Below are 18,294 nucleotides of genomic sequence, written 5' to 3' on the forward strand. Positions count from 1 at the left end.
AAGTCCCCTTCTTTGCAGGGCTATAACTTTTTAAATTCTATTGCTACATTGCCATTATTAGGGCCCATTCAAAGTCCTATATGTATTGTTCATTGTGTAGCAACGTTAAACTTTTTCATTCACATATTCATAGTAAAGTATGGTCTAATGCAGGGGTGGGCAATTATTTTTCCCGGGGGGCCGAATGAGCAACTGAAAATATGTTGGGGGGCCGGGCCAAAATTCCAAACTCAATTATGCATAATATACATTTTATTTCTATTTAAAAAGCAGTAAATGGCATTGTTTTGACCCCTGGTAAGAGTTATTATTTGGCAATTAAAAGGTGAGGTTAGCTTTCAAAAATATCATTTATTCAAATAGAATTTATTTCCAAAATGATAAACAAAATGTGAAACATTAATAACAAAGGGCATTTTGAGTTTCATATACTATTGAAACAAGGATTTTCTTAGCTTTCTAAAGACATCACATCATCGTATAGCAAAAATAAACAAGACATGTCACTGAACTGTGTAAAGAAAAGTGTCCCAGTTTTGTAGCCTTTTTTACTTTACATGCCTATATTAAACATTTAATGTTTTCAGAACTGTGCAAAAAAAAGAAGAAAAAAAGATCAAGTGTCCCATTTCACTTGTTATATTTCCACATTTTAGTGTTCTTCAGTTCTTTTTTTTCATTCAGTGTGAGAAATCCAGTCTCTGTTGAGCTTTAACAAGTCCATCAAAGTCAGGTTGCATGTCTGAGGTGGAGATGCGAAGCACAGCTGCCAGATGTTCATCAGTGAGAGAGGGTCTGTACCTGGACTTGGTAAACGTCATGACTGAGAATGTCTGTTCACATATGTAGGTGGATCCAAAGAGAACCAACATCTTCTGAGCATGTCTCCTAAGCGTATACTGTGCGTGTGAACGTTGACATAAAAAAAATAAAGTAAAAAAAAAAAAAAAAAAAAAAATTATTTATTTTTTTATTTTTTTTATTATCATGTAATCTTTCGCGGGCCGGTCAGAATCATCCCGCGGGCCGGATCCGGCCCGCGGGCCGTACAATGCCCAGGTCTGGTCTAATGTATAAGTATGTTTTCATCTCTTTCTGCAGCTTTCTCCAGAACGTGATATATAGCCCCAAATGCATTATATTGATGATGAAATACAGTTTGATGGCAATCAGCGCGATATAAAAAATTCCAACTAGACGTACTTCTAGAAGTTACTACACGTCATCTGATGTTGACCGGATGGGCGAGGGGGCGTTTATAATTCCGTGGGCAGCGTTATACCAATCATCTAATGTGGGTCAAATGTTGATAATAGCAGTTAGTATCTAAGACGGTAACGTTACACGCTAAAACTCACCCCAGTCTCCGCGCGCCGTTGGGCGATCATCGTCGAGTAGAAATGTTATCATTATGGGATATATTTTTACCCGGTCCATCTCCAGCTTGTATAATGGTATATACGTCCAAATCATGTTGTTTATCGAGTTATTGCCAATCGATCACCGTGTAGCGTGACGAGCCAGAGTCCCATGAACCATAGCGAGCGCCCGGAAGTACTACGGTCGTCATGACAACCTCTATTCAATATCCTGTGTGGCGATTGCGCCGATCGGCCACCAGATGGCGCTCCTGAACCGCCAGAGAGCTCAGTGGGTCCTGCTGGTGGATCTCAGGCCAGCGGAGGGGGAATATGAATCCGATCGCAGATTTTTGAAATATTGATATAAGGACGCTGTACAGCGTCCCCCGGCAACTTTAGCATGGCCAGCAAAGACGTGAAAAGACGTGTCCCGGCAGTCAAAGTGTTAATAGTACTGCGTGTTAATCATAACAGATTGATTGATTGCAAATTGTATTAACAGATTGCAGAATGGGTACAATACATTACAGCTCAATACACACAATTGTTAAGGGGATGCAGACAAGAGAATCAGGGTCCCCCATTTTCAATTCATCATAACATATATGACATTTTTTTTGATAAAATTTAATTTATTACCTTTTTTCAACTGCAAAGTAAAACTTTGTCAACATGTTTTATCTAATAAAATAAAGTTCAGTCTGTTCATCTCACTTCAATCATTTTTATTGCAGAACATGGTATTTTCTCAAGCAGACAGATGTAAACACTGTAATCTGTGTTGCATGTACCTGACAAACTGAACCGTTTGTATTACAGTCATATTCCAACTTAACTCAATGCACATGTGTGTGTGTGTGTGTGGACTATATTGCGGGAAATGAGTATTGAAACCGTTTTAAATATTCAGAATCGATATGTATCGAAAAATCGATATTTTTGACAACACTAATTTGTATTATCCTAAATCGTGTTTTTTTATTCATTTTCATTTACTTCCATCATTTAAAGAATGGCTTTTATCTGTTTTTGCTAATGAACTCTTCATATACCATATTGCTATTTCTTTATTTAGATTTAGTCTCAGTCTTTAATCAATGTACACAGTATCTAATGATCCGTCACTAACAAGTCCTCTGGGATTTCTTCTTCTGCTCTACCACACTTTCTCTCCGTTTAATCTTAAATGTTGCACCGTTCCTGTTGGGACAGAATCACACACACAAATCCATGTCTGCCAGACACTGGGCTCACCTGTTCCTGATGCCCAGAGGCAGGTTCCTCTTGCCCACATCAGTAGCTGGGTTCATGCAGGCAAACAGACGGAAGTCTGGGTGGCGGAACAGGGGCTCTGCACAGAGACCAGCAGGAATCAATGACATTTGACACAATCACGTGAATAAGACCTCGGTCACTAAATTACTCAAATGCTCAAAGTGCATATTTCCTATGATCATGTTTAGATGTGAAGCACATCTCTATGACGGGCGATGTGGAGTGGTGCAGTGGTCATGGGACGGGTTGCACGCCGTTCCATCTGCTTTTTGAGCAGGAGCACGCGCACGCACATGTGTGCACACAAGAATGTACCCACCTGGCTACTTTGCATAACAATAGCTCAGGTCGTCAGGTGTGTTCAAATACTACAGTTGGACCATTCACACAAATCCTGTGAATGAAATGTGTCACATTCCATTCCTAGAGGCAATTAGGCATCGTCTTTATTAGCGAGGGAACATTTATGCGAGCGACGTCATTAAAACACAGTGCAACCCCTTATGAAATCACCACTGGCGATGTGACTAACTCACTCATTCGGTAACCCACTCATGGTTAGCCGCTCTGCCCCTAGTGGCGGCTCACAGGAAATGCACTTTGTGTAAAGCGCCTCACTTCTATGACACCGTGTGCCGTTTCCCCCCCAACTATTCACAAAAGACACGATTCCCCAAAAAGTGTGCGAATTCATCGTAATCTAATCACGAGGTCCCTGGCGATTCCCACCTCTAATATCTTAGCCAGTCTGTGCCATAAACCCGCTGTTAAATGTAAAGAAATGGAATAAAATGTTATGCTCTATGGAGCGACCCTCACCTGTGTCTCCTCGGTCCAGCAGCACCAGGGAGCCCGCTCGGCCCTCCAGGAGCCCACTCAGACACTCCAGGGTCTCAGGGGCCGCCAGGTTGATCTCATCAAGCAAGATCCACTCGCCTTTCTTCACTGCCAGGGCGAGTGTTCCCTGGAGGTACAGGTGGAGGATTACAATCAAGCAGTCATCAGGAGGGAGGGCGGCGTGTGTGTGTGTGTGTGTGCACACTGTATGTATGTGTGTGTGTGTGTGTGTGTGTGTAGTACCGGTACTTTACAATGAACTGACTGAATAAATTATTTCATTATGGATGGCCCCAGGAGGAATCAAACCCCCTAACACTGGCAGTGTTTGTGCCAACGCTCAGACCACCTAGTACTCTACCCATTGAGCTATTTACATTTACATTTGGTGATTTAGCCGACACTTTTATCCAAAGCGACTTACGTCCTGTACGACAAGTCAGCAGGAAGGGTACAACTCTTTCAGCTGAGTAACAATGATGTTCATCAAACAGTGCGGAAACTTGGGTGCTGCAGTGTTGAGTGCATAGACATAAGACATATTAGTATAGTAGGAGGAGTGCATGGTAGTATAGGAGAGTAAGAAGGTTGTGTTTTTTATATTTATATACAGGACTATTATTCAAATTAAGTATTTAAAATGTGTGTGTGTATGTTCACACGTGGAGAAGGGATCATTACCTCCACAAAGGCGAAGACCATGGCCGTCTCACATGCTCTGACCTGCTGCTGGGTCTGACTCAGTCTCAAAGCCAGTGCTTCCCACTGCTCCTGCAGCAAGGCAGCTGTACACACACACACACACACACACACACACACACACACACACACACACACACACACACACAGGTTGAACTTCTAAAGCATATACCGGAGACAAATGTGTTTTTAAGATAGTAGCTAAGCCAATATTCTAATTCCTGTAAGAGTAAAATCCTAAAAGGTGCCATCAGGAATGAGGACCAATTAGACTCATTATCATCATTAAACTACCGGGTATGTGCTTATTTTACGCAATGGACCATCTCAAACTCTGCCCGCTTTTCTTGATCCTACAATCACAACGGCAACCGAGAGAGGTAGGGGTGTAACGATGCATCGATCCTAATGTGGCGATTCAACTGCATCGATTTGAAAATGTTAGAATCTATTAGAATCTAAATTAAGGAATTAATATTCACAGGACATACTTGACTCCTATAAGACTGTGCAGAATGGGGCTTAAACAAGACTCCAAATGCTCCCAATGTACAAATGGGGACGAAGGAACATTTATGCACATGTATTGGGACTGCTCACCAGTTAAGGCATTCTGGAAAGATGTGTCCCAACAGTTATCAAAACTCGTATCTTGGAATATACCTGTACACCCCTCGGTATTACTATTGAATGATGTTTTTGAGTTTGCAGTGAATCCACAGCTAAAGAGATTGGTTTTATCGGGTATCACAGTGGCTAAAAAGCTGATCGCATCACGCTGGTTTCAACCGGAAAAAATGTGCCGGAAAGTTTGGTTTCTTACATATCTCGATGTGATATATCAAGAAATATCTACAGCAAGAATTCTGGGTCTCAATGAATCCAAAATGTCAATGTGGGTAGAAGTGGTGGAGAGAATAAAAGCTAGCTTATAATGGTAGTGTCTGGTTAGGAGTGAGGGATAATGGAGGTACTATCCAAGGGGGGGTCCGGGAGGGGGGGGTTCGAGCTGGAGCATATGTGTGTAGGGTTTTAGAAAATAGGTATTAGGGGTATATTCTATACTAACATTTATATAATTGTAATTTCGCTGGATATACACTGTATACGGTTAAAATGTTATTATGGACTATTTTTGTTTTATCTTGTTTCTGTACTTGCATGTAATTTTAACCACCTTGACTGAAAGTTTCATTATGCATTATGTGTTGAGTACTGACTTTTAATAATTTTTGTTTTGCAATAATAAAAAAAATAGAAAAAAAAAATAGAATCTAAATTAAAAATTAAAAAAAAAAGATTTTGTGTATTGTTTTTATTGGCCTATAGTCCATTCATCCTGAGTGAATCAGTTCCCCCAGCCACATTTGTGTATTCAACATTTATTGGGGAATTAACTGATAGAAAATGTATCGAATCGAATCGTGGTCAAATGAAGATATTTCATGATGCATTGAATCGTTGCCTGAAGAATCGTAATCGAATCTAATCGTTGTGAGATCGAATCGTTCGGTCGAGTCAACGTGGTCCTCGTTTCAACGTTTAAAACCATACAGGTGGCACCTCTCAAGACAAATCAAATCAAGCGTTCGCTACCGTTGGACTTCTCCTGCAGCTCCTTGGTGAGGGCAGACTTGCACACGTGGTCCATGAGTTTGAGCAGGTCCTGCCAGCGCTTCCCTCTGAAGCAGGTCTGCACGTGGCCCAGGAAGGTGAGGTTCTGCTTCCTGGAGTAGGTCTGGGAGAACAGGTCCTCGAAGGCCTCACGCAGCGGCAGCAGGATCAGCTTGTGGTCCACTGGTTTGTACCTGCACACAACGGGAGGGTGGTGTTTTTTGTTTTTGTTTTGTTTACCCTAAAGGGTGATGTGGTGGCGGTGTGAGACAAGTCGTCTGCGGTCGTGTGTCTCTTACCCTCCAAGCAGGTCAGCAGTGTCGCTCTGTTGGTTCATGTTCACCACCCGCAGCCTGTGTCCTGGAAGGTACAGAGGGTATTAATGGCTATTCAGCGTCCTATGTCCTGGAAGGTACAGAGGGTATTAATGGCTATTCAGACAATGTCCTGGAAGGTACAGAGGGTATTAATGGCTATTCAGCCAATGTCCTGGAAGGTACAGAGAGTATTAATGGTTATTCAGCCAATGTCCTGGAAGGTACAGAGAGTATTAATGGTTATTCAGCCAATGTCCTGGAAGGTACAGAGGGTATTAATGGCTATTCAGCCAATGTCCTGGAAGGTACAGAGAGTATTAATGGTTATTCAGCCAATGTCCTGGAAGGTACAGAGAGTATTAATGGTTATTCAGCCAATGTCCTGGAAGGTACAGAGGGTATTAATGGCTATTCAGCCAATGTCCTGGAAGGTACAGAGAGTATTAATGGTTATTCATAGTATTCTCTAGGGTTGTCCCGATTTATCATTATTTTGGGCTTCGAAGCTTCAGTAGTAATTGACACTATCTCAAGCCTCACCCTCTTTTCTTGATCCTCCATGATGTAACGGGATTAGGGATGTCCCGATCGCATTTTCTTGCTCCCGATCCGATCCCGATCACGTGATTTTGAGTATCTGCCGATACCGATCTTTCACATTAGTAACCAATTTGACGCATTTTTGTCAGAAACTGGCGAAGCGAGACAAGCCCCTCTGTTGGCTCAATAGCCCCGCCTCGAGCGTGGCAGCTCACATTACATTCACCCTGAGCCCGTTTGCACATTAGTATACATTCACAGTGTTCGACTTACGTAATGATTTGCTCCATTTTGGTCTGAAACGCTGACGATAATCCTCACAAAGCGAATAACGACATAGCTCCGCGGTTAACAACAGCTGAACAGCAACAATTAAATGCCCCCACACTGCAGACACAGACTAAAACATGAATGTCATCATGACACAAAAGCATACCGAAAACACTCATAAACCAGCAGGCAGAAGCCAATGAATTTTTGTAAATCAGGACTCACCACTCCGCTGTTGATGAACGTCACGTCAACAACAAAAACCTCTTGCGTTGAACAACGTTAACAAAACTTCGCCAACCGGCTAAATCCAAGAACAAACAAAAACTTTCGCCAACTGGCTAAATCAAAGAACAAACAACAAATGAACCACTCCGGTCCGCTATTCATTTGGAAAATTATTTGAAAATAATTGCATCCACTGTTGATGGCTTCAGCGCTGTTCCCCTCTCCTCGAGCCCTGCGGTCAAAATGCTTCCAAAATGCAGCTTTCCCAGACGCATTGGGAACTTTTCAAAAGCTCTCCCTTTACTATTTGATCTGTCTGTTAGCTTATCCATCTTGACTCAGACACGAGGTTCTCACTCTCTGATCTGACGACAGCACTACGTTATGGCGCTAAAAAGAAAGTGAAAGCAGCCGTTTGTTTTGGCAAATTCTTCTGTTCTGTGCGACAATAAATAAATTAATGATGATGATATGTAATTTAAAACCAAAACTAAGGCCTCAGTATGAGTTTAAGACGTGAACATGGTCATGTTTGTTGAATAAAATAATTTTTTCTTTTATTTTTTTTATAAATGTTGACTCTCGATTTTGTTTTCCCGATCCCGATCTTCTGAAAATCACGTGATCGGATCGGAACATCCCTAGACGGGATACTATGGATTATTGGGTAATATCTCACCTGTAAGTCCAGCCAGGTACTGCACCGTGGACGTCTTGCCAGTGCCCGTCTCCCCGACCAACAAGACGGGCTCCCCCTTGGTCACGCACACCGCCAGCTGCTCCAGGAGTACCGCAGAAGGACGCGTGGCGGCAAATGTCTGGTGTTCGCTAATGAGGAGGAGGGATACGGATGAAGTTAATGTGCAGCATGCCATGTGACTGGGGACATTGAAACCTTGTGTTGTGTTGATTACAGCTCAGTGAAGTGACATGGTAGCGGTCCCTTTAAGACATAATTTCATTGAGCTGTATGTAATTAACACAACACAAGGATTCAATGTCCCCGATGATGTACGTGAGATCATGTGCAAAATTTTATCAGCAATGTTTTTCAGTGAAGTGCCCCTTTAACAGAAACACAGGGTTCAATACAATTCTTCAGTCAAGGTCGAATCAATGTGTTGTACAGTATTGTGGTGTTTGTGCGGACCTTTGATGGTGGTTCACCATAAACATAGTAAAGAATCAATTCAGTAGCAACTCAATTTCCCAGCAAGGGGTCTATCGGCTGGCCGTCTGTCAAGCGGGGTACAAATGTGGGCATGGTGATTGGCTGCTGTATGTACACAGAGTAAACTGTGGGGTTAAAGCCGGGGGTCGGCTGGGCAGACTTACACGCGCAGCCGCACCGCTTCGTTCTGCTTCCGCTCCAGAGTCACTCTGCCCACGGAGGCCTCCAGCTCGGTGACCGAGATGCCGGGCTGGTACATCTGACAGAAGTGCTGGGCCTGGAGACAAAACAGCACATCGTCTACAATGATACTCTGTATTTAGCTGGAGAGAATATACTAGGGCTGTAAAATCAATCATCAATAGGGAAAAGAAGATTATAATAATAATAATACAACAAAAAAACGAAATGACAATCATATTCCATATTGAACTATTCACCGCTACACACCCAATGTGCAATACTGTTGTACACGCTTGTCACTCCACTTTACACACAAATCCTCACTGTCGTATACAGTCAGATCCTCACTGTCGTATACAGTCAGGTCCTCACTGTCGTATACAGTCAGGTCCTCACTGTCGTATACAGTCAGGTCCTCACTGTCGTATACAGTCAGGTCCTCACTGTCGTATACAGTCAGGTCCTCACTGTCGTATACAGTCAGGTCCTCACTGTCGTATACAGTCAGGTCCATACATATTTGGACATCAACACCATTTTGGATCTGTACACCACCACAATGGATTTTAAATGAAACAATCAAGTGTTTCAAGACAAGTGCTTTAACTCTTTTTCTGCCACGCATTAGCCTCATCCTGTAGCAGCTAGCGCCAGCGCTGTAAATGGTGGGAGTCACTCACCTTGTTTGCAGGGCTATAACTATTTAAATATTATAGCTATATATGCAATACTATGGCCCATTTGACATCGAGTATCTATCGTTCAAGATGTGAAAAAATTATATTTTTTCCATCCATACATTGTCGTTTTATACCGTGGTGAATAGAAGTATAGTTTTAGAGTGGTCTGGGGTAATTCCTGGAAGGCTAGTTATAGGCCACGATAGGGCTGGGCGATATAACGATAACGATAAATATCGCGATATATTTTAATAATCGATATCGAATATCGAAATTAAAAAAAAATCGAAAAATAGTTTTTTTTTTTTACCTGCAACAGAGACAGTGGACAGACTTGTCTTTCTTGCCTGCAACTTAAAGTAATGGCTTTGCTTGTCCAAATGACAATACTGACCAAATTCAGATTTCTTTTTCTCTTGTCCATTTATTTTGTTTGCTTTCTAATTTAAAATACATTTTGAAACCGTCTGTACACAGTAGGCTATGTGTGCTAGCAGAACTAGACTCCAGTCACGAGTCACAGTGCACCAAAAAAGCGCCAAAAGATCGAAAATAAACTAGCAGAGCCAGAACTGTTCAACTCCTCTGGAGCCACAGCCAGCAGAGAAGCCGGTTTACTTTAGCTTTTAAACCAGCTGCAGCCTGAGAACTGGAGTGTGAGGGGATGTAACACTAAAGATGGCGGCAATGAAAAAAGAATTGTTGCAAAATAAACATACATCTGTTGTTAAAAAAAAAAAAAAAAAAAATGTTTTTTTTATACTTATAACAATTCGATAATTATCGATATCGAGAAATAAAATAAAATTATCATATCGTTATCGCGATATGATTTCTTTCCATATCGCCCAGCCCTAGGCCACGACGCATATTATACTTAATCCATTGGCATTTCGTCCCTATACATGCTACAATTAAAAATTAAAATGCATATGATCGGTATATTATGTTCCATCATGCATGCATGAAAGGGGGGGGGGGGGGTCGTTTATGATTAATTGATTGTCAATAACGGCATTTGTTAGTACAACAGCATACGCTGATCGGGGCGTTGGCTATGAAAACAATGGACAACCAAGCTGGAATTGACGTTAAATTGCTCTTACCTGTGGCCGATGAGACTCAAAAAAGAATATTCCAATTATTTGATTGCCATCTGCTAGATCGTATGTCCATTTGGCCCATGTCATACACCCCAAAAGCATAATGATTCTGGCGTCCCTAAGGCGATTCAATGCGATCGGGTGTATATCTTCATCCACGTTACAAGATAACTCCGCCCGGATGACTTTCAATGACGCACAGCCCCACACACAGAGACACAAAGGGAGTGCAACATCGGCCGCATACCACCAGGCGGCGGTATCGGACCGTTGTGATCTCAGATACATTGGCACACAGTACCACAGCATACCAGGATGAATTATGAATGGAAATAGCGAATAAAAGAAATAAAGATCCAATAACGAGTATACTCGTTGTTGGCGTTATTCGATTGCCGGACTATAACGAGTATACTCGTTGTTGGCAGCCATTGCGTTAATGTGCTTTAAGCGCAGACTTTCAGCTTTAATTTGAGGGTATTTACATCCAAATCAGGTGAACAGTGTAGGGATTACAACAATTTATATGTGTGGCGCAGTGGGCAAGGCGCTCGCCACTAACGCAGGATATGCTGGTATCGAGCCCAGCTCTCTGCGTTGCTACCGCCTTGGCCGGCCGTCATACTAACACAATTGGCAGTGTTAGAGGGTGGGAAAGCCGGTGGGTGGGGATTGGACGTTGTGGACAGCGACTCCTACAGGTCGGTTGGGTGACGCCGGTGCGGCGGAAACAGGAAGTATCGGGGGCAGCGTGAGCCTCCCACGCGTTACTCCTTGCCACTGAGAGTTCGAGCTGCTGCGGTGAAAAGATGCGACAGGCTGCCTCCTCGTGTACCAGAGGGGACACGTGATGCAAGGCTTCCATCCTCACTACAGCCGACCAGTGGGAGGCATAGTCTAGCAACGTTCAAGACAGGGGAGGGAAGAATTGGAAACACGAAATTGGGATGGGAGAAAGATTTTAAAATGGGGAGAAAAAGTGGATAAAAAAAAAGAATAATGTATATGTGCCTCCACCTTTTTAAGGGAGAATAACACAACATAACACACCATGGAACAGCTGAGCAGACAATGGTCTTTACTTTTGGCCAATTACCTTTGGTCCCTTAAAAAGGCCAAATATTGTGCCAAATATGTATGGTCCCAACTGTATGTATATAGTGTCATATTCATCTCATTCCATTCTCCCATATCCCGTAGGGATGCACGATAATTATCGGGCCGATATCAGCAATTATGACGTCATCCCGATAAAATTATTGATAGCTCAGATAAAAATAAAAATAGCTTTTTATTTTCTTTTTATCCTTTAAAAATTTTTTTTTTTACTTTTTTCTTTTCATGTCAACGTTCACACGCACAATATATGCTTACTTAGGATTTGACTTGATTCAACAACAAAGCAGTCGGGGCAATGGCAAGCCGAAAACGGTCGAAAATGTGGTTATTTGAAGTTTGGATTTTTTTCTTTTTTACAACTGAGGTAGGTAGATTACATTTTTAGAGACTAAAGTACAGAAAAAAGGTACCGTTGGGTACCGGTATCGATTCACAGGTACCGGTACCGTATCGGTTTCAAATGTGAACGGTACCCATCCCTACTGACAAAGCACAATACCTGTTGGTTTTTAGTTCAATCATTGTTCAGGGAAACACATTGTTAATGACATTGACGGATTGTGAATTTTGTGATTGACTCAAATTATATTTATTTGGAAAAATAAATATAGTCACTTTATTTGAGGGGCCAACTCAAAACTGTTCTCTTGGCTTTGTTTTGTTCATAGTAGTAACGCTCATGTCATGATAAATCTGGTTAGGTCAACACTACAGGAATATACATAAAAAATAAATATTATAATACAATATATCGGTTATCGGTATCGGCATCGACCCTGAGGAGCAGAAAGTTATCGATATCGGGGTCAAAATATCAATAATATCCATACTATTTTCATGCAATAGTGTCGTTTACACTTGTCACTTTTACACACAAATCCAAAGTGTCATACAGTATGTATAGTGTTATCTCTTACCTATGTTATTCCATGTTTATTACCTTTTTATCTCACCTTATTCAACCTGTATATGAGTCTAGTGCTCCTACTGCCTAGCTGACCTGTCCTTTGTACCGTTGACCTTGTGTTGACCTTGTGTTAACATATATATGACCAATAAAAGAAACCTGAACTTGAAACTTGAAAACATGCTCATGGTTTCATGAATAGAACAACATGGTGGTCTCTCTATACTGCTGACATACCTTCTCTCTGGAGATGTTCAGCTTGCTCCCGATGGCCTCGGCCATACGCAGTCGACTCTCCGGTCGGGACAGCATAGCCGTGAAGCAGTCAACGGCCTGGTGAGGAGGAGAAACACACATTTATAAAGAGCTAATAATCAGTTTGATATTTCATTGAATAAAGGCAGTTTTCTTTTGTCTAGTAACAGTCTCTAACATGGCTTCCTATACAGAAACAGAACCAGCTTTCCTTTGATTAGTAGGAAGAGAGTTGTTGAAGCAGTTTTCTTATCAGTCCTGGACTATAGTGATGTAATTTATAAGCATGCCTCAACCCTTAAATCCTTGGACTCCGTCTATCACTCTGCCCTCAGATATGCGCTCACTAATGATAGATACGACACTCATCACTGTGTCCTTTATGAGATGGTTGGTTGGTCCTTGCTGATGGAGAGGCGCAACAAACTGTTATTTGTACATTTTTAAGTTTCAAGTTTCTTTAATAGTTGTCATACAGTACAGAAAACTTTTATACAAAATGCTTCTTACTGTTACGCTCCAGAGACTGTGCTAGACAAGGCCCTTATTGGTAAGCTACCTCCTTATTGGAGTACATATGGAACCCGTTCTAGTGACTGGCTGGTCATTAAGATCCCCAGAGGTTTCTCGGAACAAGGTAAATCTGCATTTAGCTATGATACCCCTAGCTCATGGGATGAACTCCAACAGTCCTTAAAGCTTGATATTCTCCCCTCACCTTGATCTCCAACCTTTGTCAATCAAGTTGTACATGTTTTAATTGATTGTTATCCTCACTGGTCTTATTGTTATGATTTTATATGCCTTTTTTCTGCTATATAAATAAAATAAAATAAAATAAAATAGAAAAGAGACAGATGACACATACATCATATAGGTAAGGGAAATAATTAAAACACACATCAAACAAACAACCAAATAAAATCACATGGTATGTAATATTGTAATACATGAAGCAGAACCGTCAAATGACAGTTAAAAGGCTGGGTGACAGTTGCAGGTGTGTGTAAACAATGGGTATATTGGTAAGTGGTTGGTATGACGTACCTCTAGGAAGACGTGTTGTGCCGTGGCGGAGGAGTGGCTGTCGAAGCTGCTGCTGATCCTCTCACACCATTTCAGCAGGTCCCTGGTGAAGAAGACATATTTCATCTCAGAGAAACAGACACAGGGGTGTAAAACAATCTCAATACAGAACCAACATTTTTATAAATTACATGTGTATTGCAATTTAAAACCAGGGTTTCCCATTAATTACCTAGACTGTGGCGGCCCGCCACAGTTGTATAATGAACCAATTTTTTCTTTTCTTTTTTTTATGTACTGTTTTTTTAAAATATAATGTTTGCCAATAGGGATGTATCAGTAGTATTGGCAGTGGTAGTAGTCGTAATAGTAATCCACTATATTTTTTTATTTTCTAAAAAATAAATCAGTTCAACACAGGTAACCACTTTTGCTTAATTTCTTCGATGGCTCAAATGTATGCTCTAGTGGTTCCCAAACCTCTCCTCGAGACACCCCAGCCGTTCCATGTATTTGTTCAATTCCACCACCAGCACACCTTGATTCAACTAATAAAGGGCTAGTTAAGTTGAATCAGGTGTGCTGGTGGTGGAATTTAACAAATACATGGAACGGCTGGGGTGTCTCGAGGAGAGGTTTGGGAACCACTAGTCTAGTCGATTTTGTGTTTTGAGCACAAAGTTCATCATATATCTAGCCTCTTTATTTTGCTCTCAAAGTGCACCAGATTGATGCATTTAACTTTAAAATGTACCAACAAAAAAAAAGTTCCCCCTAGAAGGTAGGAGGTTCACCCCCCATAGTCCCCAAATCCTGTGGGAAACACTGAAAACCATATCAATAATTCTTTAGTCGCAGGAGAGCACTCAGGGTTGGTGTTTGGGAACGAAGATACGAGATGCCAAGAGGGCCGCAGTATAACTGGCGGTATGGTACGGTTACTGCTATTAACATGATGTTTAAAAGGCTCAGTGTCATTGTTTACAACTTTGAAATAAGAGGTTTTATTCTTCTGAGCCAAACAAGGCTGTGTCAAATTTGAGAACTGTAGTGTCTGAATACATTTTTAGTGTGACCTCAACATTTTAATTTGTATAGAATCGGAAGGTGTGTATTGTTACACCCCTACTATTGAACCGAAAGCAGATGAGATGTGTCCCTAGAGGACAATTAGGGTGAAACTTGTGCACAGGGGCTCTACTGATGCTGTTTTGATGTGTACATTAGACGACGTCAGTGATGGAAATAGGGTAATGTGCAACGGAAAGTCCCCATCCAATCCATTAACTCACATAAATGTGAATAAATATTTAGCAATTTCCATATAGCCCACGCAGCACCATAAACCGTATTGACCTAGATACAAGCATTGTGGGCCAAGTTGTAAACTCCAATGTAAAGGCATTGTATATGCAAGTTAATTGTATTGATCCGTGAATTACATATACACTCTAGAAGTGGCACACAGAGAGCCCCATGGAAAAATACCAACACATTGATTTTACAATTGAAACCTTCGTCCAGCATCAGATGACCTCTGTGGACTTCTCTCTCAAGTCAAGGTAGATGAGAGATCATCCATGACGTTGCGGAGCAGATATGTCACGGTACGCAGTGGCTCTCCAAACGCCAGGGAGCGTCAACTTGATATCGAAGGTTGATATCTAGGGAGCGACGCTAAAGGGTCAGTGGTTCAAGCCTCGTCCAGAGGACAGTCCAGTCGATGGAGCGATCGAAACGCAGCAGCGCCCAGTGGAAAGCTAATTAGCGGTCCTGGGGGCTGGGCGGCTGACTGATGTGGTGGTTCCACCGAGGGGACACATGCACCCCCTGACCCCGTCTGTGGGCCGTAAGTTCAAACTCTTTATCACAAACTCTGTTGTAAAGGATGGGGTACCGTTTCTGAGAATGGGATAGAGTTGCTGAGAATTGGAAGTAGGGGGTCCCAATTTTTTTTATTATATATTAGATTAGATTTAGATTATTAGATTATTAAGATTATATATTCTAACTATATTTATTGTAGGGCAAATATAACAGAGGGCATACCCTCATCTTGCACCTTGTTGCCCATATAATAATAATAATAATTAATTTGATTTATATAGCGCTTCTCAATGACCCGAAGTCGCTGACAGTAGTTATAGGAACATAGTAAAAACAAAGAAACAAAAAAGGAACATGAGACCATGGGGGAAACAGGGGAAAGCAGCATGAGATAACACAAAAAGACAGAGCGACAGGAACAGACATCAATCGGGTTGGAGGGGGGGGGGGGGGGGTTATGGGTGGGGGGGGGGTTGAAGACTAGGGAGAACAGGTGGGTTTTGAGGCGAGATTTGAAGGTGGAGAGTGTAGGGGAGTCTCTGATGGACTGAGGGAGGGAGTTCCAGAGTCGGGGTGCAGTGCGAGAGAAGGCCCGATCACCGAAGCTTTTTTTTTTTTTTTTTTTTTTTTTTTTATATCTTTCTTCCCCTCCTTTTTCCCGATTTTTTCTCCCATCCCACCCTTCCTGGTTGTTGCGTACTTTCCCCTACTGTTGGTCCGGGAGACCGGAGACTGTCACATGCTTTCCTCCGACGCATGTGCAGCCTGGGGCAGGCCAACCTGGCCGCGCAGGTTCTCACCGGGGAGAGTGTAGCGTGTGGGAGGCCACACTATCTCTCCTCAGTTCCAACCCTCGCTGAGCAGGCGCCCCGACCGAACTGTAGGGGTCGCTGTCCACAACGCCCAGGACCCACCCTTCAGCTTTCCCACCCCCTGATACAGCCAATTGTATCAGTGTGAGAGGCCAGCCAAGCTGATAGCAAAGTTTTTGAGTTTTGATGTTGGGACAGTGGGGGAGGCAGTGGAGGAGGACCGGAGAGAACGGGTGGGAAAGTAGGGAAGAAGGAGATCAGTCAGGTAGGGGGGGGGGCAGGCTATGGAGGGCTGCACATGTCCAGAGTTAATTATATTGTTATATTGTTTACACTGCCTTTTTATACTATTTACATTTGTACTTCTCCACTGTACTATAATTCTATGACCTGTACCACGTCTTCTACTACCTGCACCTCCCCTCCCCCCTCCCCCATGCTGCTACGATGCCTGCATTTCCCCAAGGGGATCAATAAAGGAATATCTTATCTTATACGGACAAATATAACATTTTCCAATAACGAGGAACCTAAGCAAGCCTGCCTACAACAAGGACAAAAGATAATGAATTCAAAACATATGTTGTGATTGTTGTAATTATCGTATGATCATGTAAAGAATGTCACTATTAATTATGTGCTAATTTTAAATCATGTACTTTTGGTAATGATATGTAATGACTACTTTTAAGTAGAAAAGCCTAACCAGGTACAGGGGTTGCACATTAGCCTTGGCTAGAAATCCTATATGCAATGCATCTGCATCTTGCTATTCTAACTTGCTACAATGTTTTATTTTGCATTGTCCCTGACAAATAATACTAATAAAAAAAGAGAATCCCATGAAGTTAAACACAGCCGTGCGTTACCTCAGGGACAGTCCTCTCCCCTCCAGGGACGCAGTCTTGTCCTCAGGCTTGCGGGCCTCAGGGGTCTGCATGCTGCTGGTGCTGCCCGGCGCTCCAGAGCTCTGGTCCTGGTGCTTCTCCCCAGTCAGCTGGCAGTAGATGTCAAGGAGACGGTCCGCCACTACGGTCAGGTTGGGATATCGGCTCACCACCACCTGAGGACGAGAACACGAATGAGACTACGACGAGAACACTAATAGGAACGTGAATAAGACTGCCTATAAAAACACTAATAAGAACATGAATAAGACTGCCTATAAAAACACTAATAAGAACATGATTAAGAATACCTATAAAACACCAATAAGAACATGAATAATAGGAACATATTGTCCCTGAGGGGGAAATGTGTCAACAGCTAAATGGTTGAAAAGAAAAGCAACAAGCGCCTCAAACCCAGATGGGGTTAATATACTAAATGTCAAACAAGAAAAGGTTTACTGATTAGAATTTGAGTCGTATCACATGATCACCTTTTTCAGCTCTTCTCGGGTCATGTTGCCCATTTGCAACTTTGTCCAATACTTGTCCAGGAGAGCTGCGTGAGTGCTCTGTGGTCTGTACCAGCCGCCACCACTGTAGTACATCCTACAAATGCATATGCACAATTATTTTCTATGTAGAATTGTGGAAGCCATACACCAGCATTGTATCCACCAGTATTGCCATCAGTTTTACTGTACATATTGTGCATAATAGACAAGTACATATTCAGAAACTATTTATATTCTTTTGGTGAATTTGAACTTATTTCAATTAGACATAGGCTATTTCCAGGAGAATAATAAGCATATATCTGGTATCACAATAATATTCACAAATGTGCAAAAGGTCTTTAAAAAGCACTGGATTGAAAAGCATCCTTCTGCATGATGGCATCCATTTGTAAAATATAAAATGTCAGCGATTCCTTGATTAAATCACCTGTTATCAGTCAACTAATAATGAAATTAGTGAAGATGTAATATTCTTACCTTCTGGTTGCAAAGAACTGAAACCCTGGAGCAACATCGATGCAGTCCTCACGTCCTGGAATCATCAACTTCTTATTCTCCATCAAAGGTAGGAGGACAGATATCTGCAAAAGAAAAACAATCTCTCTGAAATACTTTGATGCAGCTATTTTAAAAAGGAAAATGACAACATTATGGGAAATGTACTT

At 42.0% G+C, this 18,294-nt stretch overlaps 1 protein-coding gene across 1 annotated transcript in view; it reads right to left on the bottom strand.

Moving 5' to 3' along the window:
- mdn1 (midasin AAA ATPase 1) overlaps positions 1–18,294 on the bottom strand; it is a 113,002-nt gene that overhangs the window by 88,431 nt on the left and 6,277 nt on the right. Inside the window, exons 8-19 of the mRNA XM_084313776.1 lie at positions 18,107–18,210; positions 17,606–17,720; positions 17,094–17,287; positions 13,607–13,688; positions 12,542–12,637; positions 8,477–8,589; positions 7,821–7,969; positions 6,086–6,146; positions 5,769–5,980; positions 4,155–4,258; positions 3,456–3,600; positions 2,616–2,712 (exon numbers count right to left, since the gene is read on the bottom strand). Of these exons, the coding sequence (XP_084169902.1) occupies positions 2,616–2,712; positions 3,456–3,600; positions 4,155–4,258; positions 5,769–5,980; positions 6,086–6,146; positions 7,821–7,969; positions 8,477–8,589; positions 12,542–12,637; positions 13,607–13,688; positions 17,094–17,287; positions 17,606–17,720; positions 18,107–18,210 (1,472 nt within the window). The remainder of the gene's footprint in view (positions 1–2,615; positions 2,713–3,455; positions 3,601–4,154; positions 4,259–5,768; positions 5,981–6,085; positions 6,147–7,820; positions 7,970–8,476; positions 8,590–12,541; positions 12,638–13,606; positions 13,689–17,093; positions 17,288–17,605; positions 17,721–18,106; positions 18,211–18,294) is intronic.

The sequence above is a fragment of the Notolepis coatsorum genome (genome assembly GCF_963971535.1).
Source record: "Notolepis coatsorum genome assembly, chromosome: 5".
Classification (NCBI taxonomy): domain Eukaryota; kingdom Metazoa; phylum Chordata; class Actinopteri; order Aulopiformes; family Paralepididae; genus Notolepis; species Notolepis coatsorum.